The sequence below is a fragment of the Phyllopteryx taeniolatus genome, chromosome 5, assembly GCF_024500385.1.
Source record: "Phyllopteryx taeniolatus isolate TA_2022b chromosome 5, UOR_Ptae_1.2, whole genome shotgun sequence".
NCBI classification, from domain to species: Eukaryota; Metazoa; Chordata; class Actinopteri; order Syngnathiformes; family Syngnathidae; genus Phyllopteryx; species Phyllopteryx taeniolatus.
This window is the reverse complement of record NC_084506.1, coordinates 28,352,478-28,379,742: the sequence shown is the minus strand read 5'-3', so window position 1 is coordinate 28,379,742 and position 27,265 is coordinate 28,352,478. Positions and strand designations below refer to the sequence as shown.

The following is a 27,265-nucleotide window of genomic DNA, read 5'->3' as shown; positions in this document are numbered from 1 at the left end:
GAATGATCACAAAGATATTTAGAAGAGTATAAATCAGTTACTGAACATCTTTTTTCTCTACTAGCAGACATTGAAAACCAAAAACTTTTTTTCCCCTAAAATCATACAGCTATTTTTTTGTGCTATTCAAGGAAAAGACATACAAATTAGGTGTGAAATTCTTAAGTATGCCAAAGTCCACACAGCATTGCAAATAGAAAGAAAATCAGGTATGACTAGGTGACTGTCTAACTACTCTAATGACTCACACAGAAACTGTTGAAATTTGAGATTTTTTCATGACATTTATTCAAATAAACAATACAGTTTATAATTTGCTAGGATAAAATAAGTCTGAACACAAGAAGCATTTTGGGACACAACTGTCCCCCCCATAGTACTGGAACTGGGGCAGCATTATTTTTTTGTTTGTTTTTCTTTGAGGGTTGTTGACACTTTGTTCTGTCAATCCCGTGACTTTGATCAGTGCCCGAACATGCACATCCTCTCTGCGGAGAAGGCCGTCGTGTTCCACACAAACACGATGGGAGCATTTACAAGCGGAGCCGTCCACAATCTGCAGCACTGACATTTCAACGTTTAATCGTCAAATAAAAAAAAAACAAAAAACTAAAGCGTGACGAAGTGCAACCTTCCCTATTAATCTATCCACTTAAAACGATGTTCAATCTCCTCCTGCGAGGAGTCACATCCCTTCACTATCAGCATTCCTAGGGAGAATGAGGCAAAAAGATCCCCGTGGCCTGTTTGGACACCGACTTAGCAGCACTGCCACTACATTTCGTGCCCAAGGTGCGAGTGGAGCTCAAAGATGGGTGACCTCAAGCCATGTCGTGGGGAGGGTGAGCGAGGGGGTACAGCAACAAAACAAAAGAGTGAATGTCACTCAGTTTGGCTCTAGCAAACAATTACTTCTAAAAAATAACTTTGAAGCATGTAGGGCAGCAGGTTAGAAGCAGGGACATTGAGCTGACACACACGTTGTACACCTTTTAAAACCTTCTCCAGCTTATAGTAGTGTCCATTCAGAGCTCCTGGTGAGGTCACCTGTGCGTTGCTCTGTATTGCCAAACACCTTTTACAATGTTTGTAAAGAATAAATAGGTCAAAATGATGCAAACGCGTGCCACACTTGCCCTTTAACTTCCATGCATACGCACTATTTACAAATTTAAAAAACAAAAAACAAAAACAAAAAACAGACTTTCTAGTTTGTTTGATTTTTTTCCTTCCCCCCCCCCTATGAAATGTCTTTGCCCCTTTACAATCAACCCACCACACAAAAGGACCTCGCCACACACTGCAGACATGGGCAGGACGATTAAAGCTATGTTTAAAACATGTTCACACTAATGGGAAAACAAACAAAAAATCTGTAAAGATACACAAGCAAAAAAGAAAAAAAAAAAAAAAGGGGAAAAAAAAGGTAGCTGAGGGGAAGTGTTACAATACAAACCAAAAGAGGATGTATGTTTTTGTTTAAGATGGACTTTCTGCTGCTAACAATACTGTAGTACACTTTCTTTTTTTATTACTCTACCTTTTCATTTAAATATAATTTACTTAGATATTGTTAAACAAAAGGATGCAAAAGTGGTAGTTTTGCCAAAAGAGAGGCAGCAGAAGGCCCGTACTGCCCTGACCAATTGCATCAGCGCTCTTATTTTGTCAAGATACTCCAGAGTCCAAAGCATCGGGACGTGTCCTCAATCCTCAATGTACTCCCACAAGTCCTTCTCGTAGCCTTCGTGCACGTGCTGCAGCAGAACTCTTCGCCGGCTCTCGCAGTATCTGGACGCACACGAGACATTCAAATCACACAAGATTCAAAGCCGATCCTATTTCCTTCTACTCCTCCTTCACTGACCTGTACTTGTCCTGTACTTTCTGCTTGATATCCTGCAAGGAATCCTGGGAGATGTCTCGTTCTAGGTAGCCAGACAGTACTTCAGTGGCGTTTTCCAAGTCGGCCTGGTTGTTCTGGGAAGGCAGCGATATGATATGATCAATAAATTAGCCCTTGGTTTATTGCAGGGGTTATGTTCCAGAAGCCTCAGCATTAGATGAAACTCTGCCAAGGAGCAACTATATATTTGTTTTATTATTTATATATACATATTTTTGAGCTGCAATTTTTTCCAGTTTATCAGAAAAACGTTCCTGGGCTTGTTGGTGGAAAAGAGGCTAACAAATGGTGGAGTCTTACAGCATGCAGTACAGTATTTAAGATGTCCAACTCCAGCAGATCACAATGTTGTGTCCGTGTTCATGTTGTGGGGAGCTACGCAGCGTATGAAATTTCATCCAGTCTGTCTTTGTGTTATTTTGAATTTATCCATTATAGTGCTGTTTATTTTGTTTTAAAACTTTGATACAAATTGCAATATACATATTACATTGTTTGTTCTAAAAATGGATTGAGTATAAATAAAGCCCTTCACCCATTTGTCGTTGAATAAATAAACGCCCTTGACTACTATTTGCAGAAATTATTTTATTCTAGTCTTTAGCCTGATATTTTAAGTGTGTTCACTTTCTATATGCGCGGATGGAGTGATTCCTCGTGTGGGACAAACTGTGACTGCAAAGACAAAAAGGCGAATCACTGAGAAGGGGACCAAGTGTGCGTGAAAATGAGAGCAGCCAAATAGGAATCGGATAACATGCAGCCTCATCTTACCTCAAAAATAATTGACTGGTTGTTCTTCTTGAGGTAGAAGGCAAAAACGTAAGTGAACATGAGCGTGGAGCGGCACTGGCACAGCACATCCACAGCCTTCTTCAGGAACTGCACCTCGATCCAGGACATGTTGTGCTGCTGCATCTCCTCCATCTTCTGCTTGACCTGAGCGTACAGCTTGTGCTCAAAGCGCAGGCTTTGCATGTGGTTCATGTAGCGGTTGCAGTAGAACAGGTACCTCTGCAAAGCCGCTCTCGAACGCTGCGCACAGCACAGAATTGCATGGTGTTAACGCGTATGCAAACGGAAAGCGGGATCATCGTTTCCAAACGACTTGCCTCTTGAGCGTCTCTGGCGGCCTTGGCATCGTCTTCATTGTAGCGATTGCAATTGTACCTAAAATACATAACTATATATAACTATGTGATCATTTGTGAAATGGTATTCTATGTTACAGATGAGAATTTGGACAAGTATCACAGAATAACAAGTAATCGCTCAGCTTCCAGAACACTCATTGCCAATAACATTTGGTTACACAGGTGGAAACTTTGCAGCAAATGTATGAAATGTTTCTGGTAAATTTCCATGGGAATTAATATTATAATTATATTAATATAATGAATTTTCAAAATCAAAAGCTTTACTTTGCTCATTCATGGGAATTACCTGTGAATTGAGGGTAATTTAATGGAAAAGTATCACATTCAAGCTTAAATAAGAACATTTTGTTTCATCATAGGCAGATATTCATGCAAATTACGAGATAGCCCCCCCATTACAGTACCTTAATTGCTCTTTTACTTCATTGAGGCAAGGGCAAATCTGAAGCTCACTCCCCCTCAAAACAAATTTAAAAAACAAACAAACAAAACAAAAAACGAAAGAAACAAATCGACCAAGCAACAACTAAAAAAAAAAGGACAATTTGTAAATTGGTCCATTCATAGGTCACCGTATCACTGTGCTTGCACTAAATCAGGTTGTTTTAATCAAGAACATTCTAAAATATTACAATACAATTTGTAAGTTCTTTATTGAAAGTCAAGCTTCAACGTTGTAAATGCCTGGCTAATTCCCTTTTATTCTCGTAAGTACCAAGGGAACGTTTCCCAAAAAAGTTTTAAAATGTTCTTTGCCTTTGATCCTGGACACCCTCTTTTTGACTGTGCTGTAAATTACTGCATCTTTCCCATACATATTTTGTAACCTTATGAAAATGTTTATTGGTGGTTCCCCTTCCAAGGCATTCTATCACAGATCTCCGCTTCTTACAAGCACCCAACAATGTCATTTCCAAAATGGCTGACAAGAGGAAGACTGTCTTAAACAAAAGTTTTTTTTTTTTTCCTTTAATAAACCTTTCAAACAAGCATTTTAAAAAAATATATATATTAGGTTAAATTACCGCCGTACTTACTGTTTTTCATTTATACTAATGGCCTAGAAGAGTTTCATTGAAATATTTACTGTAATTATGCCTATTACTGTAATAGCATATCTTAGCATGACTACAGTGCATTACGACTTTCGTAAAAATTTAGGTTACGTCGTTACTGTAGAAACAGAAAACCGTTAACAGAGGACCCTCTCTATTGTTAAATGAATACCTCTCAAAACTGAGCAATACTATAGCTTATGTTATCCAATCATGAATAAAACTTGTCTGCTGTAAGGCAAAATATGTGCTGTATTTCTCTTTGATAAATGGCTTTTACCAGTCTTGGCATGAACCATATATAAATATGCAGACAAAAATAAAAATTAAACGCATCTCATGTTGGAACACAGAATGTTCAAGTGTACCTAAGGTTGTGTTCAGTGAGTATTTCCATACCAAACGTTTGTTTTTAATCATATCAACAATGAGCACAGTATTTACCAAGCAGAGCCATGAGGTTCCCATGGGCCCAGGCAGACCCAGCAGAACTCAGCTTTGCAGTTCTGGTTCCGACAAACCATGTGATTGCAGCCTCCGTCTTTCTCGATTGTCACATGGCACTTTGGACACTCCTACAAGAGGGGGAGAGTTCACTGCTATATCAAGAAACAGAACTGAAACACGTTTATGAGATACAAGTCTGTCTAAAATACTGATTGCTAAACAAGGTGACAAATGTATCATCTTTAGTTTTTTTATAATCTTAGATTACAACATGTATTGACGAAGAAAATGGACTGTGGCACAGCTCTGCACGTGGATTTAGTTTATAACGTTGTCAAGTTGCGCACAGGTTCCCTCTGCTGATTATGGTGACACAAATAGGAATACAACCACCTTATCTCCAACCTGACCCATTTTACCGACCGCCCTCTCAGTTGATCTGTGCTTAGCCAATGAGATTTATCAGAGTTCTCACTGTGTCTGACTGCAGCTAGGAAACAGGCCAACAAAGCAGGGGAACAAAACAACAATTACCATGTGCTAAAGGAAGGATTTTATTATTCTTAAATCCAAAGGCAGCAATAAAAATCAGTCATGACCTCGGCAATTAGAAGACCACTAGCATAGTCAGAATGCAAACAGTTTCACTGAATACAATGACAAATATTTAACTTAATTACCTTGGTATTTGCGGCAATCCAATTTGAAGTTTCACTGTCATCGTCGCATTTCTTAATCCACTTTCTCAACCACTACAAAAGGAAATTGGTGTCAGAAACAACCATAAGTAAAACTTACATTTTGGCTAAAAAGGATCATCTGAATTAATATTTGCTTATACCTTGCACTTGACAGGATCGTGCCAGTTCTCCCCACAATTGAAGCTGCAGTAGGATTTTAAAAAATGTGAAACTTACACATCAGACATTCAAAAAGTTTTGTTTTTTTAATTTTTTTTTAATTAAATGTTTGCTTTGTTTGTCCTCATACCAGAATTGCCGGCCACACTTGCACCTCACTGGTTTGGCATCTGGGTACTGGACTTTAACAACGTGATGGCAATCTGGAGCGGGGCACCACTTTAACAGTCGATTGCACTAAAAATGACACAGAAATACAAGACGTGTTTCACTGCGGCAGCACGGTGGTCGACTGGTTAGCACATCTGCCTCATGGTGGTCGACTGGTTAGCACATCTGCCTCACAGTTCTGAGGACTGGGTTTCAAATTCCGGCCCCACCTGTGTGGAGTTTGCATGTTCTCCCCATGCCTCCGGGACTCCGTTTTCCTCCCACATCCCAAAAACATGCATGGTAGGTTGATTGAAGACTGTAAATTGCCCTTAGGTTTGAATGGGAGTGTGAATGGTTGTTTGTTTCTATGTGCCCTGCGATTGGCTGGCGACCAGTTCAGAGTGTACCCCGCCTCTCGCCCGAAGATAGCTGAGATAGGCTCCAGCACGCCCGCGACCCTAGTGAGGATAAGCGGTACAGAAAATGGATGGATGGATGGATGTTTCATTGCTCATCACTACAGTACCAGCAGCTAAATGCAACTCATGCAATGGGCGGGGTACACCTGGATTGGATGGGCATCCAATCCAGGGTGCACCCCGCCTCTCGTCCTAAGAAGGCTGGGAGAGGCTCCAGCTCACCCTTGACCCTAATGAGGACAAGTACCATAGAAAATCAATTGATGGTGAGATGGTTCAAGTTGTTGTTGATGCTGCTTTGATATGTTGCAATAAGTAAAATATTTATCACCACACTTTTCATGTTTGCCATCATGGTGCCCTTCTGTAACGGCATCACAAAAAACAACAACAACAACAAAACAATGAAAAAGGGGAAAAGTTGCCATTATTTGCTTTGGATCCTCACTCTGCTAAAGTATCGTGACATGATGTCATACATGACAGACCTCCCAGTTTTTTTTGTCAGCTTTTGTGGAATATTTTCCCATACAATTTTAGGTGAAATTTCTTAACATTTTGGGTTGTTTGACTGTGGAGGTTCCACTGTACTACTATCTATTCTAAGACAATTCAAAAGAGGGAAAAACCCCCCCAAAAAAAAACAAATGAAAAAAAAATCTAACTTACCTCTACAAAACTATTTGTAATTAAATGCTGGTACTTCAACTTGACTTTTGAATCTGTGATGAGTCGCCTGTAGGACAAGTCAAAGGATTTGTTAGCCATTCATAAAATTGGAATGTTTGGTTAAACCTTTAATAGACCCAGCAATGACAATGAAATAACATTTTAGTAATTTTCCAGAAAAGCAAAAGACTAGACATTCATTATACTGCATAGCACAACACATAACATTGATGTAATAATAATATAATGTAATAATAACAATGATGAATTCAATTTGTATAGCATTTTTCAAGGGACTGAAAGATGCTTTACAATTGATAAACATTTCAGGATATTTTGCTCTGTTAATGGATGAATAAGAAGACCATCAGGTATCTTGTTAGTGGGCAACATCCCTATCTAGGTTAAGACAATTAACACCAGCTTAGAGCCAGCATAACGGCTAAATCAGGTACCGAGCCAAAGATCCAGACCAAAAGGAGTAGCATGGTCTCAACTCAAAATGAAAAATGTCAGAGAGAAAATGACCATCTTTTCATTTTACAAAAAAAACAACGCCCCAAAAATTCTGAGCACAGCCACCCCTGAATAAGCAAAAGAATACTTACATTACTGTGTTGTCATCAACCAAAATATCACAACTATGAGCAGGACAAGAAATGGTCTGAGAGGGAAACACAAAAGGCATCATCAGTGAGCAAATACAAACACGGATCTTCTTTCTAAAGAAAAAGAATGTGTACCTGTCCCATCCCTTCTTCTATGATCTTAGTAGTCAGGTAATCACCCCAACACTGCATGCAGAACTTGTGTCCACACTCTAGGCCGGTAAAGTACTGTAAAACACAAGCATGTTAAGTACCATTTCAGCCTTGAAAACAGGACAGAGCAACACAAAAGGAGCAACATTGTGTTTGGCAAAATTTTACTCAGTAATATATTAAAGTCCCCGTAAAGTGAAAATAGATGCATCTAAATTCAACTGAGAAGACTTGAGACAAGAGAAGAATGTTAACAACCTTGCCTAATTTTAAAAATCAGCAAGCATATAAATGAGGCTTCAAAATCATGGAAAAAGTAAAATAAATTTAAAAAATAAAATAAATTCAAGCCATTCTCTCCGCTATTCTACGCTTTGGGCGTGTCTGCTCTTCCGCTGTTTTCTGAATGACATGCACGCACTCAAGCCCGACGAGGCGCTCTAAAGCAGCCAGACATCATAATTGCGTTGGAAAACCACTGATGCGAACGACGCTCAAGTTCTTGTATAGAGAAGGGGTAACTCAAGTGGCCAAGAGCCCACTGGGCCCAAATTTACCCAAAGCCCAGGGAGGAGGAGGAAAAAAATAAAAATAAAAAATAAAATACAATATCTGGAAAACTGAAAGGCTATATCTACCTTATTGAGTATGACATAGTTCTCAAACAAATCTCTGAATTCACTTTACAGGGTCAGTTTCAGATTCTGCCCCCTGCAACAGAAATACTAGGTGTCTTCTAATCAGTTACTAGGCAAAAGCTGCCTAATTTTTACATTTGTATCACAAAACCAATTAATATAAACAACAAGCCTTTATCTCAACTACAACGTCCTCGATCATTAACATAAGATGGTGAATAATTCATTCATGGTAAAATGTAGCTTTTAGGCATGCATAACAATGATTATATGCCACGCAGAAATACGCTTGCCGATAAAATTGCTAATTTAACACCACGAATTACACCTCAATACACATTGCATCATGTCAGTGTGACGACACGACTCACAGAGTTAGGGAAATTCAGATAGCAGATCTGACACGGCATGTCCTGTGCAGACGATCTTGTGTTGATCGGAGGACGGATGCGGGGTTTCTTGCTGGGGTTGATGACGTGACACTCAGAGAAAAGCTTGTCCAGATTACCATCAAAATACCTGTGTGAAGGCAAGAAAATAGTAAAGACCCTCAGCTTCTCAGCCAACTTGCTAGGCTAACTGGAATGTTAAAAGGAGACTAGTTCAAATTTTTACTTCTCATTACCTTTCCATGAGTTTTTCCTTATCCCAGTTGAAGTGACTAAGAAGGATGCGTGTAATTGTTGCAGGATTCTAGAGAAATCAAGAAAGAGACGGGTGGTCAGGTGTGCAGATTGTTTTTGTAGATTATTTACTACGACAGTTTATGCTGTTACAATTGGAGTGGCATTTCACAATTTAATGGCATATCGCCACAGATGTCATCTACCCATCTGCAACAAATATTCGAGACATTAGTACTAAGAATCCTTAGTTATGTTTCAGAATCAATCTAAAAGGTAATCTTCCATCTTCAAAATTCTTCAATGTATTCCAAAATGCAGTTGCCCTAGTGGAGGCATCGGTTATTATAATTTCATCAGCTATGTGATAAAGATATATTTTTTTAAATAAAAAATTGATGATGTATTGCTTGACATTAGATGGCCACAAGCTGAGAATTTCTGTTTATAGAAGATGCGCTAAAGATAAAGGCAGGCAGTACTAATCAAGTGTTGATCGCTGCTGTCACAGCAATGTGATAACTTCCGAAAGCAATTTAAGATGGTTTGTTACTTATGATTATATCTAGATAATAAGTTCTTTTTTAACAATACAACTAAAATGTCAGCAATTAGAGATGCTCCTTTTGTAGATGACAGTAATTAAGTTACTTTATTTTTAATTAAATGACTTCACCCAGACCGAAACTTTAGAGCATGATTCGACAGAACGGCATGTTTATGTCCAACCGTTCGTGCTACCACTCGCTTTCTAGGCTACATAACGTTTTTGTTGCCTGCTTGCGAGCCGTATCGTACTAAAAGTATGTGAACATACCTCAAGCAAGCCTTAACGAATGCACAATGGCGACGCGGAGTAAATGTCTTTTGCCGAGCCGATCAATGACGTCATTGATCGGATCGGCGAATGACGACATTAGAGCCGATCAGCATAAAATGCTAATTATCTTCCGATACGGATAAGGCCGATTAAATCGCTGTAAAGTCTACTTTCATACCACTAATATACGATACCATTTTAAGAATAAAACCTCGGTCTCAACTTTTATGAAGACTAAGGCCTACTAAGCTAATGTATTTTAATGTTGCTATAACATGGAGGGAAAAATATTTTTTTAGGTGGTACTTAGGTGTAAGAAGTTTGAGAACCACTGGTGTGGAGTACTTCTACCTGCATTACAGATAAACCTCAAGTGTTACATACAGTGGGGCAAAAAAGTATTTAGTCAGCCACCAATTGTGCAAGTTCGCCGACTCAAAAAGATTAGGCCTGTAATTTTCATCATAGGTACACAATCCCTATGAGACAAAATTAGGGGAAAACAATCCAGAAAATCACATTGTCTAATTTTAAAAGACTTTATTAGCAAATTATGGTGGAAAATAAGTATTTGGTCACCTGCAAACAAGCAAAATTTCTGGCTTGACCTGTAACTTCTTTAAGAGACTCATCTGTCCTCCACTCGTTACCTGTATTAATAGCACCCGTTTGAACGCGTTATCAGTATAAAAGACACCTGTCGACAACCTCAAACAGTCAACAATCCAAACTCCACTATGGCCAAGACCAAAGAGCTGTCAAAGGACACCAGAATTGTTTACCGGCACCAGGCTGGGAAGACTGAATCTGCAATAGGTAAGCAGCTTGGTGTGAAGAACCAAGCTGCCAATTGTGGGAGCAATTATTAGAAAATGGAAGACATACAAGACCACTGATAATCTCCCTCGATCTGGGGCTGCAGGCAAGGTCTCACCCCGTGGAGTCAAAATTATCACAAGAACGGTGAGCAAAAATCCCAGAACCACATGGGGGGACCTAGTGAATGACCTGCAGAGAGCTGAGACCAAAGTACCAAACATCAGTAACACACTACGCCGTCAGAGACTCAAATCCTGCAGCACCAGATGTGTCCCCTTGCTTAAGCCAGTACATGTCCAGGCCCGTCTGAAGTTTGCTAGAGCATTTGGATGATCCAGAAGAGGATCCAGAAAATACAACTTTTTGGTAACAACTCAACTTGTTGTGTTTGGAAGAAAAAGAATGCCGAGTTTCATCCAAGGAACACCATACCTACTGTGAAGCATGGGGGTGGAGGAAACATCATGCTTCGGGGCTGTTTTTCTGCAAAGGGACCAGGACGACTGATCCGTGTAAAGGAAAGAATGAATGGGGCCATGTATTGTGAGATATTGAGTGAAAACCTCCTTCCATCAGCAAGTGCATTGAAGATGAAATGTGGCTTGGTCTTTCAGTATGACAATGATCCCAAATACACCGCCCGGGCAACAAAGGAGTGGCTTCGTAAGAAGCATTTCAAGGTCCTTGAGGGGCCCAGCCAGTCTCCAGATCTCAACCCCATAGAAAATCTTTGGAGGGAGTTGAAAGTCTGTGTTGCCCAGCGACAGCCCCAAAACATCACTGCTCTAGAGGAGATCCGCATGGAGGAATGGGCCAAAATACCAGCAACAGTGTGTGAAAACCTAGTGAAGACTTACAGAAATGTTTGACCTCTGTCATTGCCAACAAAGGGTATATAACAAAGTATTGAGATTAACTTTTGTTATTGACCAAATACTTATTTTACACCGTAATATGCTCATAAATTCTTTAAAAATCAGACAATGTGATTTTCTGGATTTGTTTTCTGTCATAGGTGAGCTATACCTATGATGAAAATTACAGGCCTCTCTCATCTTAAGTGGGACAACTTGCACAGTTGGTGGCTGACTAAATACTTTTTTACCCCACTGTATAACGTGAGTGCTGTAGGTTCAGTGGACACGAGATTATACAAAGTCATAGGAGTGCTGAGACTTAAGAGAAAGAACAGAAAATGGCCTTGCCATAACTGTTTCGACAAAGCTAGAGTTCTTCATAAATAAATAAATTAAGAAATTGAAATACTATATAGTATCATTTAAGGGTGCTTAAGTTACAGGGGAGTCCTCATTTTACAACGCAGTTCTGTCCTAACGGCAAGTCGGAACACGAACTTGTCTATTACGAACTACGCATTAGTTAAGTCCCAATTCCAATAAATATTTGTATGAAAAACTATTCTAGGCCATAAACATAAAACAATCAAATTTAAAAACAGAAATTGCAACAAAAACAGAGCATTCCTTTTTATTCTGTGTGGTGTCATCAGTTGGTACCAACATGAAGAAACGAAACCCTGTACTTTTTATGTTCATATAACAATACAATGGAACCTCAGTTTACAAATGACTTGGTTTATTAATTTTTTTTTTTTTTTTTTTAAGAAATATTACCTCGGGTCACACACTATTTTCGGTTTATGAACAGTCTTGGCATGCCGTGGAAGGCTCAGAATGTTGTGCTTTCTCATGCGCCGCATAAACATCATTTGCTCCGTGCGTCAGGTATCTTTGCTTTTTTTGCCTGAAATGGCTGCCAAACCCATAATAGAATGCAAAAGCTGCACTGCAGACTGGGAGGTGGTGGCCATTTAGGGCTAGAAGTAACCACAGTGAATGTGGTTCAACATTACAGCACCTGAAAAGGCAAAGACACTGCACAGTGATTTGCCAGCGAACCCACTGTTATTTTATCATCAAAAATCATGTTTCCACCTATTTCTATATTGCACAGCATTGATTTTTAACCACACAATGATCAAAATAAGACTGTTTCCCCTAGTTTGAGAATTTACTTGTGGTGATGGGCAGGACTGCACCGTGGTGCTTGATAATCGCATATAAAATACAGTGCCGTGAAAAAGTATTGGCTCCCTTCTCAAATTCTTATATTTTTGCATAGTTTCCCCACTTTAATGTTTAAGATCATCAAACAAATGTAAATATCAAATATCTAACCCATGTGAACTTAAAATGGCGATTTCATGTATTAAGGACAAAAACCTATTCAATGTTACCTGGCCCTGTGTGAAAAAGTAACGGGCACCTAACCCTAATAACTGCTTGGACCACCCTCAGCAGCAGCAACTGAAATCAAGCATTTTCTATAACTGGCAATGAGTCTTTCACATCTCATGTGAAAAACTTGTTGCATCATTCCAAAAAGACTGGATGTATTATCGCAAAAGGGTGCTTCTACTAAATATTGACCAAAGGGTCTGAATACTTATGGCTGTGATATTTCAGTTTTTCTTTTTTAATAAATCTTAAAAAATTTCAACAATTCAAATGTTTTATGTCAATCGGGTGCTGTGTCTACATTAATGGGGAAAAAAAATTCAACAAATTATTTTACCAAATGGCTGCAATAAAACAGAGTGAAAAATTTAAGGGGGTCTGAATACTTTCGGTATCCGCTGTACAAACCATTTGACGTGATAAAACAGTCATAAATAACTATTTTAACAATGCTAAATGTAACTTTTAGTTGAAACATTAATTAATGAATATTAAGTGAATTGGGTTAGTTCCACATGCATTGACTTTTAGTTCAAAGGTTTTGATATTGATACTGGTTATAAAGAACCCAGAGTCAAATGTTCATTTTAGTCTATGCTGCGGGATGCTAATAAAATGGATGTTCATAATTTGGACACCTTTTATTTAAACCATGCAACCTTTTTTGACCCAGCCCCCTAAAAGAATCGGAATCGAAAAGAGGAACTGGAATCGGGACCGGAATTGCTCAAATTCAAACGATGCCCAACCCTACTCCCAAGACAACTTCGATGATGACTAGAATTCTCGTTTGCACACAGTTGTTGTCCGGGCATTATTGAACATCATAATCCTGGGGGGCGGGGGGAATTCTCGTTTCATCTGTTTGGGCAGCTGTCAATTTACTTTGTCATCACGCCCAAGTAAACCCTACGTAGGGGAAACACTGCAAGATAAACATAACAACATAGTGCTGTAGTAACAGATTAATTGTGTTTGCAATCATTTCAATGGAAGACTTTTTAAATGGTTTGCGAACGTTTCGGTTTGAGAATTGGGTTACGGAACAAATTAAATTCATAATCAAAGGCTCCAATGTATTTCAATAAATATTTTTACAAAAAAAAAAAAAAAGTAACCCTGTACTAACTTAGCTCTACATGCCTTGATTTGGGTTTGTTAGTTTTCCACCTCTAAATAAGAGACCGGAAAACTGCTAACTCTTCAGCTTGAACTAGAAATGCTAACTAACAAACAGCGGCGAAGGAGAAGGACAGTCTCAACAATTTACTTCATGTGGTATCTGATCACGGAAGGGAAAACAAGTTCTATTTAAGAGGAGACAGAGGGAATGAAAACACTAAGGTAAGGCGCAGTAACAGGGTAAACCAATGTCAGCATGCGTGATTATTTTGTACTTTCTAGCCACGCACACTACAGGGGGTCCTGGGTTGATTTAGGACGTTTCGGTTAGGAATGTCGTGCAGTGAAATAGTTTGCGCAGGGGTGTAAGAATACATAGTCAAGATGGCACTTGATCACCGAAGAAGACATGCTCAGTTACCACAATGCTTCTTAAAGGTAAGCCATCACAATGGAAGTGAAATTAAAACAAATTAAAACCATCAAAAAAGGGTTTACTTTACCACATTAGTTTAAGTTCGTGACAGATGACGGTGCGTTCCAACATACGTACAAAATCGGGCTATGTCAGTGGTGTAGGAAATAGGAACAGAACTCCGTCGTGAACAAAGTACCCCTGTATCGTCAAACGTTACAATGATGCAGTGATGACAAATCTGCTTGAGTACTGAGGCGGTATTGATAGGTGCACTTAAAATACCAGATGACCAACTACTGGAGGTCATCATTTTAAGAAGTTCCATTCCTATGGCAGGAACAGTTGTCTTTCCCTAATCTATGCTCACATAATAATTAGAGTAAATATTTGTAACCCCCCCCCAAACAAATACTTAGTTTCAAGTTCAACACAATTCTTAATGCAGAATTATTAGTCGTTTTCTCTTCAACGATAAACAACTCTTCAACTGGTTAGTGTGAGAGACTGTGAGGCATATGTCTCCATCGCCATTTGCACATGTTCATGATGAATGTATCATGTAATTCTGCTAATCAAAGGGATACAAGATGAGTGATGGAAGTAACGGCATAAAATAAGTGCCATTGGTACTAACAACTTTACTATTTCCAGTAATGTGTCATCCAATTACTTTTTCAATTATAATACCATTATCGTCAAAGCCAAATAACGTGGCGCATTGCTTACATTTTTAGATCACTGAAACTGTTTTTATCAGATCAGTGAGATCTCTAACTAGGCGGGGCACGAGACAACGTATAAGTGATTATGATTGGCTGAGGTAGAGTACATTTTCATTCTAAGCCACTCATCGGTAAGGTTGGGCATGCGTTGTTGCCACAAAAACATAAGTAAGCACAGTCGCACACACGAGGTAGTGAGTTGTGAGGACTCAGGACACTAACAACAGGAATAGCAAGCATGGTTAAATGTACAGGTAAAGCAGCCTACTTAAACCGGAAGTAGACTACCATACTTTTTCGTAAACGAAATTATAGGAAATGTATACATCAAATGCTCATTATGCAATGGACAAATGTGCTTGACAAGAAATACAACTGATTAGTAGCCATTAACACCGAAGACACAACCTAAACAAATGAAGCTGCATTTTTCAGACCATCATCTTGTTTCGGACCGAGCTTAAAAACTGCCAGCCAGGTATGTTGTTTTACTCTATGCAACTGGCCTGTGAAACCTGTTCAAAAATCTGAATTGACACAGTTGAAGGTTTTTCAATTTAAAAATAAATAAATAAATAAAATTACCTTCCCTGCTAACCAATTACATTTATAGAGTAATAGAGGAGAACCAGTCATGTCACTTTACACTCCACATACAAACTGTTTTCACATTAATCAGCCAACAACTTTGAAGTTATACGCCCCTACTGAATGTGTCCCTCTTGCGCTATTCAATTACTTTTGCTGTAAAGTACTAAGTAACAATAACTGCTTTTAGTTATTTGACCTACACTGTACAAGTTGGTGTGAGTGTGAATGGTAGTCCGTGTCTATATGTGCCCTACGACTGACTGGCGACCAGTTCAGGGTGTAGTCCGCCTTTCGCCTGAAGTCAGCTGGGATAGGGTCCAGCGCCCCTAACCAGGATAAGCGGTGTTGAAAATGGATGGATGGATGTGCAAGATGGCCAGGGGAAACTGGAGGTCTCATGCCCGGACTACTTATTTGTCAGGTTCTCTGATCATGTTACAATAGGGTGTCTTTGTATTTGGAGCGCACTGTATAAATGAAGATGGAAAAACATTCCTCACTATATGAATAAGGAGAGGGAATTCATTTTTCTATGCTTGAATGAATTGACTTAAGAACAAATGTCATAACAGTTTCATATTCATTACTTAATGGTACTGTGTACATATCAAACTAGAGGTTTTATAACAATTGGGCAAAAGCCTTCAAATGTTTTTATGTACTGCATGGTGTTGCCAGGCGCTACTTGTTAAGGAACGAAAGTAACTTTCCATGTTTTCGCCAAGTGTGGCATGTACAAGAAAGCAAATGGAGGCCCACACCACGACGAGGTGCCACTACAGAACTTTTTTTTTTTTCCTGAAAACCTTACCTGTCACAAAATTAACTGTATTACCTGTGTGACATTCATCCCAGACTTTACCCCGAAATATATTTATTTATAAAGGTATATCAACCAAAGTATCCTGGGCATGTAGTCAACGGACGTCAACTAATTCGATGACCAAGCTTTTCGTGAAGTGGTAAAAAAAAAAAAAAAAAATACCGTTGACACTATTGTAGTTAACCAATTATATGCGTTTTGTAGCGCAACGTTAGCAGACACACACATGCGTTGTAATAAGTCGGCCGGTGTCTGAAGAATGAAGTATTTGCCTTATCGGTAAAAACACTAGTTGTAGTTTGCTAGCTAGCAAGGTGGCTAACTGCAGGCTAGCATTAGCAACCATTGTTGCCAACTTCTCAATAGGGATTAGACTACTTCCTGGATCCACATCAGCATGGAAGTGCTGTCATCCAAATTTTAAAGTTTCAAATTGACTGTGTGTGAAAACACACGTGTGTGCAAAGAGAGACTACAACCGCGTCCGCTGTTCACGTCTTCGTAGCCTTCCCGGTTAACCTGTCAACTTCCAGCAAGTAAACTACTCCGAGAGCTAATTGCTAAGCTAACAACCATGGCCTGTGTACGGTTCCCCAAGAGCCACCAGACCTCCGGACCCCGCGCTTTCCTGACCGTGACACGACAAAATCCCTACCTGGATAACCTCGTTGACCTCTTTGATGCACTCCACCATGTGCTGGAGGATCTGTTCAGCGGTCAAAACCTCAAAGCGGTAGTCCTCCTCCTCTTCCTCGCCGGGGCCTTGACCGCCTCCGACCGTATCGCCAGACTCGTCCCGCTCGCCGGCGGCCACCACGGGATCGACCAACTCCACCTCGCCGAGCTCCAGGGTGTCGTCCTCGGGCTCCTCTTCGGCGCTGTCCTCGCTACATTCCTCCTCTTCGTCGTCGTATTCATAGTTATATCCCTCGTCTGAGTCCATTCCTAGGGGCGCTTATCAACTTGTGACAAACTCACCTAGAGGTCTATTATATACACAGTGTGCGTGCGGCTGCTCGCGGAATGAGGCGAAGGGATCCGAGCTTGTTTTCCAGGCAGCTGCGAAAATAACAACAAAACGTCGCCGCTGTTAAGCCAACAAAGGGACACGGCGTCACAAATTGACGACGCGCTGACGTCACACGGACTGTACAGGAACCCACGAAAAACCAAAAATATCCGTTCCGAATTAAAGCCTTCTCGACGTGACGAAACACTTCCCGCTTCCGTAACACGTTTCGAATATTTTGACATATTCGGACACTAATTTAGAGTCAATTTAAGAAAGACGTCAACCTTTAATTTCACAATTTACACCCAACCCAACAAGTTTTTTTTTTTAAGAAATTGGGTGCTTTTCACTTGTTCCTGCCATGAAACTGCAGCATTTCCACAATACAGAGAACATTTTTAAATTACGAACCGTTTGTTAGCTTCTACAGAAAGAAATGTTTGTCTGGGACTCCCCGTGCGCCCGATATTATTACCCTGTAACATGGGTGAGATAAATTGAGCTCAAGGGTTACCTTGTAATTTTGAAATGAACCGACGATTCAGGTAAAGAAAAAGAATAGTTCATTTTAATAACTAAGATAAAGCGGTTCAGAAAATGGATGGCTGGATAATGCATTTTTATTTCTACTAGGGATCCTCATGCTGGACGGCTGTCCGTTTGGGTAGCGACGGAGGCGGCTGACACCCAGCAAGCAGCGAGTTTCACGAGCTCCCAGCTCCGTCACCTGCTCCATATTAGTACGCTGCTTGGCCCCAGTTGAGTCGCAGCGGACAGGTGATGCAGCATCTCGACTAAAGAGTACTAAGCAACGGTGTGATAAAGTAGCTTGTAGTATTCTCAAGAAGCAGGCTTGTATTTCTTTTTACTCACTTTGTTTTGTGTGAACACACAAGAGCATGTCATCCAGATTCCACATTCTTCGTCGTCTCTGATCCAATACAATTCCTCCTTTTACATTGTGACCTTGAACTACGTTCTGTTCGAAAAACGTAGATGGAAGCAAAAAAGTCAGAAATGACAAGTTGTTACTCTAAAAGTGTTGTATTTGAGTGAATCTTATGTCATGTTCAAGCTTCGTGTTTTTAAACAATGGTTGATTAAAGTAGAACACATTTTCATCAGGAGGCACGGTGCATGACTGGTTAGCACATCTGCCTCACAGTTCTGAGGCCCGGGGTTCAAATCCTGAACCCGCCTGTGTGGAATTTACATGGCCCAAGAGGCACCCTAATCAGATGCCCGGGCCACCTCATCTGGCTCCTCTCAATGCAGAGGAGCAGCAGCTCTACTCTGAGCCCCTCCCGGATGACCGTTTATTATTTAAACTAAATCAATTAACCAAATAATAAAATAAATTAATAAAATCAGAATAAATATAGTTAAATGAAGTCACAAAGCATCTAAATAGTCAAAAGTGATGACCCAAGACCATCGTTGTTTGAGCAACATGTGAAAAGCCTGAACAGATGGTCCGACGCTAAAATAAGGTTCCAGGTCTCATCCAACATCACGTCCTGAATGAGTTTGATGATTCAATGAGACAATTTCAGGGGGGAAATTACGGTGGTCGGGACATAACAACTGCAAACGCCACAACTCAATGAAATTAACACAACGGAAATGCAAACGCCACAACACAACCACATTAACACACAACGGAAATGCATACGCCACAACATAATGACATTAATCCGTGACATTAATGCACAATGTAGCGACATTTAAGCACACTGGAAGTGAACTTCCACTCCCTCTGACGGTATAATTCGTCCAGGTTACCGGGGACTCATATTGTCGTTGGACCAATGGGCTTCCCTTGATCTTTTATCAAAATCTATTTAAAGATTAGGCGGCACGGTGGCCGACTGGTTAGAGCGTCAGCCTCACAGTTCTGAGGTGCGGGGTTCAATCCCCGTCCCCGCCTGTGTGGAGTTTGCATGTTCTCCCCGTGCCTGCGTGGGTTTTCTCCGGGCACCCCGGTTTCCTCCCACATCCCAAAAACATGCATTAATTAGAGACTCTAAATTGCCCATAGGCATGACTGTGAGTGCGAATGGTTGTTTGTTTCTATGTGCCCTGCGATTGGCTGGCAACCAGTTCAGGGTGTACCCCGCCTCCTCCCCGATGACAGCTGGGATAGGCTCCAGCACGCCCGCGACCCTAGTGAGGAGAAGCGGCTCAGAAAATGGATGGATGGATGGATATTTAAAGATTATCCTAATGAAATTACATTTGGGATTTGAACTAAATACCTCACTCAACCCATATAACCAAAAGCTAAAGAAACACCATTTGAAAACATAAGATTTTTTGATTAATAAATTGAGGGGGGGAAATGTGACTGAGGCGGGTAGTTGTACAAGTTTTTATGAATGAAGTTGGTAAGTGAAAGTAAGCCATTGATTTTGGAAAGTAAGAACATTCGAGGTAACAACTGAACAAATTCACACTTTCATAGTCAATTCATTCTAAACACCACGGAATCCTTCAAAAGAACGTTTTGGAGCACTATTAAGTCACTGAATTTTGTTTTTAAACTGAAAAATACAGTATTTTCTGTATATATACATAATTCACATTATCTTTTCTACATTTTGTACAATTACCTGTTCCTCCCTATTAAACTGATCTTTGCTATGGCCAGAGACAAGTGAATTTATCCCTGTGTGAATTACATTAGTGCCAGCAGATGGCAAGGAGGAGCAATCCTCGCTGGAGTCAAAAGTGCTGACAACTCAATCCTTCCACTTGGTCTTCGTCAACCATTCTCTGTCACTGCCTGGGATTAAGTGCTGAGCAAGGCAGTTTAGGAAGGTCAAGGTTTTAGGCCTCTCCAATCATTAGCTTTGGATTTTCACAATGCAACTTTTTATTTGTTTGGGTGTGGTACTCCCTGTTTTATACAAATAAAGTCATTTGTGGCGGGGTTTTTTTTCTGTCACGTACTTTGAATTTTAAAAGTTTATCTCATAAAAATTCATAGTCCAACGCTTTAAGTTTCACGTAGGTTTTGGGGGGTGAGTTGAAGGTGGTGTTTCATTAGGCTGTGGTGCTTGGAGTGCGCCGTGGCCTTCCATGTGGCACTACCCCTCCGTGCTTACAATTTTAATGCAGTCATTCAACACACACACACACACACACGTTTTATCGGGTAATCACAGGGAGATTCCTGAAGGTAATTTCTGCCAATCTGGAATTTGGTAGGGGAAAGTACACTAATCGCACGGGGTCTCCTCACTAGTGTAGTGTTGGCACGCCTGTGGGGCCTGGCCCTCCATTGGAATGGTGGCATGGATGCTGTGCCATGGGGTTGCTCCGGTCCACTACCTCCTGGCGGATGCTCTGTGTCCTGGCATGTGGTGTGGTCGTGGCCCTTGAGTCCTCAGGGAGATAGATGGGTGGGTCTAGCCTATCCGCCCAATGCCCTTAATTGCGGTGTGCCTGGGTGCCTTGGCGGCACCGGATGGGCCAGGTTTCTGGACCCCTGCCTGTTGCTTTGTGCTGGGGTGCCTGTAGCTCCTTGGCTTGTGTCCTGGGGGTTTGCCTAGGTTGCGGCCAGGATGGACTGAGCACCTGCATATACTGCAGTGCAATCAATCTAAGCAGCTTTTTATTATCATAATTTAAAAATGCAAAGATCCATCCATTTTCTATAGTGCTTGTCCTCATTAGGGTGAGCTAGAGCCCATCCCAGCTGACTTTTGACTGGTCGCCAGCCAATCATAGGGCACATATAAACAAACAACCACAGTCACATCTATGGGCTATTTAGTCTTCAATGGTCCTAATGTGCATGTTTTTAGAATGTGGGAGGAAGCTGGAGTACAGGGAGAAAACACATACATTGGGAATCCAATACATGCAAACTTAACACAGAAAAGTCGCTGCCAGTATCCAAATCCCAGACCTCTCGACTGTGAGGCAGATATGCTAAACACTATTTCACGGTGCTGTGAATTTTATTTTATAATTTTTTTCTACATATCTACATGTTTTTTATGTGGTTTATGCAGAGACTGGTAAAAATCAATACAGATCCAACATGTGTGCATGTGAGTGTAGTGACCTATCCCTGCCCTCTCTGGATCTCAGAAAGAAACAAACCAACAGAAAATAATAAAATACAGCACTTTTAATTCTTTATTATTTGAAGCTAAAACCTATATTATCCAGAAGGGTTGTGATAAACTGTATGTGAAGCAAAACAAGACAAAGAGAAGCAGGAGTACACAAATTGTACTACATGCAACCCCTTCCATCCTAAAACCAAGGAGTCATCATATCCATACATAGAGCCGTTGTGACCAAAAACACTTAATGCCACTGCCGATTCTGGGCCAGACCGTCAAAGTGGTTGTTGATGTATTCGGGTAAGACCATGCAGTTAACCTTTCGCCAGTGTGCTTTCAAACATTTGGGAGAGGCCCACAGTGAACCTCAACCTAAAATTGGCCACATGGAGGCGACAAATAGACACTGTACCATATTGTACTGTATATTGCAATACTACTGGCCAGTCACAGAGGCTGTGGCAAACATGACTGGCATATCAATCCATCCATCCATTTTCTGAGCCGCTTCTCCTCACTAGGGTTCCCGGCGTGCTGGAACCTATCCCAGCTAACATCGGGCAGGAGGCGGGGTACACCCTGAACTGGTTGCCAGCCAATCGCAGGGCACATATAAACAAACAACCATTCGCACTCACAGTCACACCTACGGGCAATTTAGAGTCTCCAATTAATGCATGTTTTGGGGATGTGGGAGGAAACCGGAGTACCCTACACAGGCACGGGGAGAACATGCAAACTCCACACAGGCAGAAAAATAACCCAAAAACAAACAAAAAAATTAGGTTAACATAGCAGACATATAACCCAAAAAATGGTAAATCTCAGAAAAATAACCCAGAAATTTGACCCAATACAAACTACCCAGAAATTGGGTTAATGAAATAACTTAACTGTTTTTAGAGTGTACAGTACTGTGCCTGGAAATTAAAATTTGTAGGAAAAAGATTTTTAAAAATTCCACTATATCATCATATTTCTAATTATGATACATCACTTAATTATAACATTATTGTATTTGTTTTTATTTGTCTTTAATATTTAATTACTCTTCACAGATTGGCTGGTAGAAATCAGGGTGCCTATTGCCTCATATGGTAACCCATCCAATTCATCCATTTTCTATAGCGCTTGTCAATTAGCAGGTGAGCTGTAGCATATCCCAGCTGACTTTTGTGTGAGAGAACCTGGACTGGTCGTCAGCCAAATGCAGGGCAAACAACAACAAACAACCATTTACACTCACATTCACACCTATAAACAGTTTAAAAATTATCCATGTTTTTGTAATGGGGAGAACATGCAAACCAAACACAGGATTCACGCCCAGGAAGTCTGAAGTTTAAGACAGACGTGTGTGCCAGTATGGGCCACTTCTTCAGGATGTGGTGTGTTTTTGCATACTCATGGGGTTTACTGCTAAATCACAAGTTGTTACTTTTCCACCTTTTTTGTTGGTAAGCTGTTATTTAATGAAAACACAAGAGTATAAAATAATTTAGGTTATGTCCAAAATGTTATGTTTTTTATTAATGTTTGTATTTTAATGTTTTCAAAAGAATGAAATTGTATTGGTACTTTTATGCTTTCCTTGGTTTGTTTTTATTATAAGCATCACTAAGCGACGATAGGTGACGCCAACGTCAACAGTAATTTCACGCCAAGAAGAAGAAATTCAGCAAAACACGGAAGAACTAGTTAGCAACATGAGCTAACACTAACGTAAATCATTAAAACCACCACAATGAGGACGTTGTAAATATTTTATTTTTGTTTAGTTAAATTATCTAGTTAACTTTACAATGTTTGGGAAGTCTTATCAGCTTCTTCCTCAGACTGACCCGGCCGCACAGCGGACTCCTGGACTATTTGTATACACCGACAGCTTCACACGAACAGGCTACCATAAAGGACTTTCCTTTGATTACATCCCAAATGTTTCTGAAAACGACTTTAGTGGTAGGTGGCGTAACCTTTTATGAGACTTGCACAACAGCAGTACGCGCAGTATGTTACGTACGCATAAATACAATGAGCGCCATCATTCCATCCCAGTGCGGTTCACCACACCACTGCAAACCAAATACTGCCTGCTGAGGACTATAGTATACTATTAATTCCAAAACAATACGTACTTCTGAAAGTTTTTTTTTTTTTTGCTTTGTTTTCATGAAGATAGCTCCCAGGGATGGCTGTCTTGGATTTGCAATCGAATCGTCACCTTCCTCGTCCACATCTGCACTTTTCTAACCTTTCCTATAACCGCATGGTTTGTATTAAAAGTAAGCCAGTTGTCACCTTACCGTTGAACCGGGCCCACTTTGTGTTGACCGCGATTATATAACGAATTTGGATCTTGTTTGTAGACTGTGCCAAACTACCAGAGGATAGTAGTGTTTCGCCTGGGTCGTGTCTGTCCCCCAAAGGGTCCTGGAATTGTGCTGCTGCTGCCCCTCATTGACCAGTGGCAGAGGGTAGACCTACGCACCCGTGCTTTCAATATACCTCCATGCCAGGTAAACCAGCTGTAGTGATGCACAAAGAAGAACATTTGACATTTACATTTTATTGTAATTTTCACAAAAAGTAGCATTCGTGCAGCCTTGATTTACTCAATTGCAGAAAATACAAGGTGTTTATTAGAGAGGAGGCCTCGTAAAACTATTAGCAGGTGAGCTGGAGCCTAACCCCAAAGGCGGGGTGAACCCTGGACTGGTCACCAGCCAAATAAAAGGCACATGTACAAACAGCCATTCACTCTCACATTCATACCTAAGGGAAATTTACAGTCCTCAAATGAACCAAACATGCATGTTTTTGGAATGGGGAGAATGTGCAAATGCCACACAGGATTCAAACCCATGACCTTTCAATTGTTTTAGGAATTTGGTGCAGAAGCTGTGGTACCCACAGAAAACCCGCACAAGCAAAATTTGAGATTTGAGCATTGTATGGCGGCAGTGAACTCAACTCACTTTACAAAAAGCAGCCGTATGGCAGATAGTGAACAATTTTTCAAAAGAGAGGCTTCAAGGTGTTTATTGCCTCTCCCGGTGCAAGTATTAGTAAGTAAATATTCAACAAAGAGAATTACATGTGTATTTAAAACAACCACATAACTTTGCCTTATCTGGCATATAATCTTTATCCCCTGCGAACAACGACTAATTTTACCACGGGTTACTGAGGCGTGACCGTCTCCATGTATATCCGTATGTCTGTAGTATATTGCGCCAAGGTGGACAATGCGCACATATCAGAAATAACACCACAATGTCCATTGATTTCATGCAAAAAAAATTGGAAAAAAATAGTACATTATAGAGTGCTATTTTTCTATTATGACAAATTCTGGGGCGGCACGGTGACCGACTGGTTAGCACATCTGCCTCCCAGTTCTGAGGACCTGGGTTCAAAACGGGCCTCCCTGTGTGGAGTTTGCATGTTCTCCCCGTGCCTGCCTGGGTTTTCTCTGGGTACTACGGTTTCCTCCCACATCCCAAAAACATGCATTGTAGGGTTAGTTGAAAACTCTAAATTAGCCGTATGTGTGAACATGAGTGTGAATGGTTGTTTGTTTATATGTGCCCTGCGATTGGCTGGCGACCAGTTCAGGGTGTACGTCGCCTCTCGCCCAAAGATAGCTGGGATAGGCTCCAGCACATCAGCGACCCTAGTGAGGATAAGCCGTACAGAAGATGGATGGATGGATGCACAAATGTAGTTGTTTTTTTTGGGTGGGGGTGAGGGGGGGTGTGTGGCTGGAACAGATTATTGGCATTTCTGTTCATTTTAATGGGAAATAATGACTTGAGATACAAATGTTTTGAGTTAAACTCGTTTCTCAAGGCCCCAGTATTTTTTAATCAACTAAAACAAACTAAAGTACATTTTTTACTGTTTGTATATAATTTTCAATGTTGTATTACAGTATGATATTAAAGTATATATAAAGTGTATTATTAGTATGCATTGGTCAGAATGAATGGAGATTTAAAAACACCACCACTATATATATATATATCCATCCATCCATTTTCTGAGCCGCTTCTCCTCACTAGGGTCGCGGGCGTGCTGGAGCCTATCCCAGCTGTCATCGGGCAGGAGGCGGGGTACACCCTGAACTGGTTGCCAGCCAATCGTGTGTGTGTGTGTGTGTGTGTGTGTGTATATATATATATAAATACATATTATACATATATATATATTTTTATTTTTTATTTTTTATTTTTAAAAAGGTACAGACCAGGGATGGTGGCCTCTTCTCTGTGGGAGCAGACATTCAATTTAGGATCTGGAACCCAGTCTTGTCAGTGGTGTCAGTCCAGGACCTGAATGCTTCAACCAGGATGACTGCACAGAATGTTTTATCCCACAGCCTGGCTAAGAAGACGGTCAGAGAGATCCAAACTGAGAGAGTGAAACTGGGAGAATACCTTGGCGTAGGACAACATTTAAACTACCTTCTAGTTCCTCTTGGCTGCTTTATGATCACATTTAATCCACTCTTTCACTTCGCAGGTGGATATAAATGAAATGACTCGGCCCTGGGGGCTGGAGATAGACAGGGTAGAACTCACTCCAGGTTCTCTTCTCAAGCCCCCTGAGGAAGGACCACCTGGACCTCTTGTTCTTCCTCCCTCTGTGCCCGGACTGGAGGGCCTCACAGGCCCCCTTCAGCAGCTGGCCATGCACTTTATGAGCCACAGCTCGCAGCCTCAGCAAGGTAAGGCCTCATGGTCACACCAAAGTAAGGTGCAACACCCATTAAGCCACTGCTGTTCATCACTATCTTTCCCCGCTATAGAAACCAGTGTAGGATTTATAAATGAGCAGAGTGGCATCCATCCAACTGTGACCACACTAAGTTCTGTTGAAGAGCTGCTCCATGCGGTCCAGCTTGTCCTCTCTGAAACTTTGGTGAACCAGGTCGGCGCCTGCTTCCAGTTTGATGTCAGCTCAGGAGAGGGACAGCATCGCAGTTACTATGTGGATTTAAGCCAAGGTGACCCACATACAAAATGTGTTTAGTCATGAAAGAATTGGAAGCTTCACTTCTCACGCTGTGTGTTGTCTAGGTCGTGGTGCAGCCGGAGCTGGATCCCTGTGCCGACAGCCAGATGTAACACTGACTATGTGTGAGGAAGACCTTCTGGCCATGTTCCAGGGAAGACTGCAGCCATTTGCTGCCTACAGCAGCGATAGACTTCAAATTCAGGGGGATTTTAAGACAGCTATGAAGTTGGAGGAACTCATAAAGCTGCTTAGGAAATAATATTTTTAGTTATTTATTGAAATTTTAACTTGATGGGAATGCATTATTATAAATTAATTTCTCCTAAACTTGGCTTATCTTTTCTTTAAAAAAAAAAAAACATACACACCGACATTGCATTAGATATACCCTTGTGCAATCTACAGATGCATCCCAAATTCCAATAAATTAGAAATGCATGCATGCAAAAAATGCATTTATTTCAGTAGTTCAATTTTAAAAGTTACTCAAAGATTTATCAAACACATCGGGGGAAAAAAATCAGAAGGCCAAATCCTAGTAATTTTAAAGTTAAAATTTTTGTTTCATATGAAATATTCAGTCTTTGAGATTTTGGGTTTTTGTTTGCTCTCAGCTATAATCATCAAAATTATATGTATATAAAAAATCATGGAATATTTCACTTTGTGTGTAGTGCTCCATATACTGTATGTATGTCTCTCTTTTTTAAATGAATTAATGAACTGAAATGAAGTTTTCTAGAATATTGTAATTTATTAACATGCACCTGTCCTGTAATAGAAAAATGTAGTTTTCAATTTAATTTTTTTTGCTTGAGATTGTTGCTTAACAATACAGTATGTTTATTAAATGTGGATGTAGTTTGAAGTGTATTAATGCACTGCCCCATACAGAATTGCCTC

The 27,265-nt window shown here is 40.5% G+C and overlaps 2 protein-coding genes and 1 long non-coding RNA gene across 4 annotated transcripts; 2 read left to right on the top strand and 1 right to left on the bottom strand.

The window, feature by feature from the left end:
* Window positions 1–258: 258 nt before the first annotated feature.
* arih1 (ariadne ubiquitin-conjugating enzyme E2 binding protein homolog 1 (Drosophila)) lies at window positions 259–23,754 on the bottom strand. The gene is made up of 16 exons (XM_061774503.1): window positions 23,650–23,754; window positions 18,147–18,252; window positions 16,917–17,320; window positions 8,691–8,758; window positions 8,437–8,584; window positions 7,410–7,502; window positions 7,275–7,330; window positions 6,667–6,733; window positions 5,556–5,662; window positions 5,407–5,449; window positions 5,246–5,317; window positions 4,563–4,693; window positions 3,019–3,076; window positions 2,681–2,941; window positions 1,868–1,980; window positions 259–1,791 (listed from the first exon to the last, which is right to left on the bottom strand). Exons 3-16 carry the CDS (start codon window positions 17,202–17,204, stop codon window positions 1,707–1,709), a joined length of 1,590 nt encoding a protein of 529 aa, XP_061630487.1. The 5' UTR covers window positions 17,205–17,320; window positions 18,147–18,252; window positions 23,650–23,754; the 3' UTR covers window positions 259–1,706.
* On the top strand, window positions 17,212–18,400 carry LOC133478448 (uncharacterized). Its single transcript, XR_009788679.1, has 2 exons — window positions 17,212–17,818; window positions 17,907–18,400. It is a non-coding gene; the product is annotated as an uncharacterized LOC133478448 (long non-coding RNA).
* On the top strand, window positions 22,984–27,217 carry stoml1 (stomatin (EPB72)-like 1). Of its 2 annotated transcripts, XM_061774507.1 has the most exons (7): window positions 22,987–23,305; window positions 23,522–23,628; window positions 23,713–23,862; window positions 25,585–25,788; window positions 25,868–26,072; window positions 26,154–26,351; window positions 26,425–27,217. In XM_061774507.1, the coding sequence occupies exons 1-7, from the start codon at window positions 23,149–23,151 to the stop codon at window positions 26,619–26,621; spliced, it is 1,218 nt and encodes a 405-aa protein (XP_061630491.1). In that variant the 5' UTR covers window positions 22,987–23,148; the 3' UTR covers window positions 26,622–27,217. The 2 variants fall into 2 exon arrangements, with proteins under 2 accessions (XP_061630490.1, XP_061630491.1); XM_061774506.1 differs by having other exon boundaries at window positions 22,984–23,305; window positions 25,868–26,351.
* The last annotated feature ends 48 nt before the right edge of the window (window positions 27,218–27,265 follow it).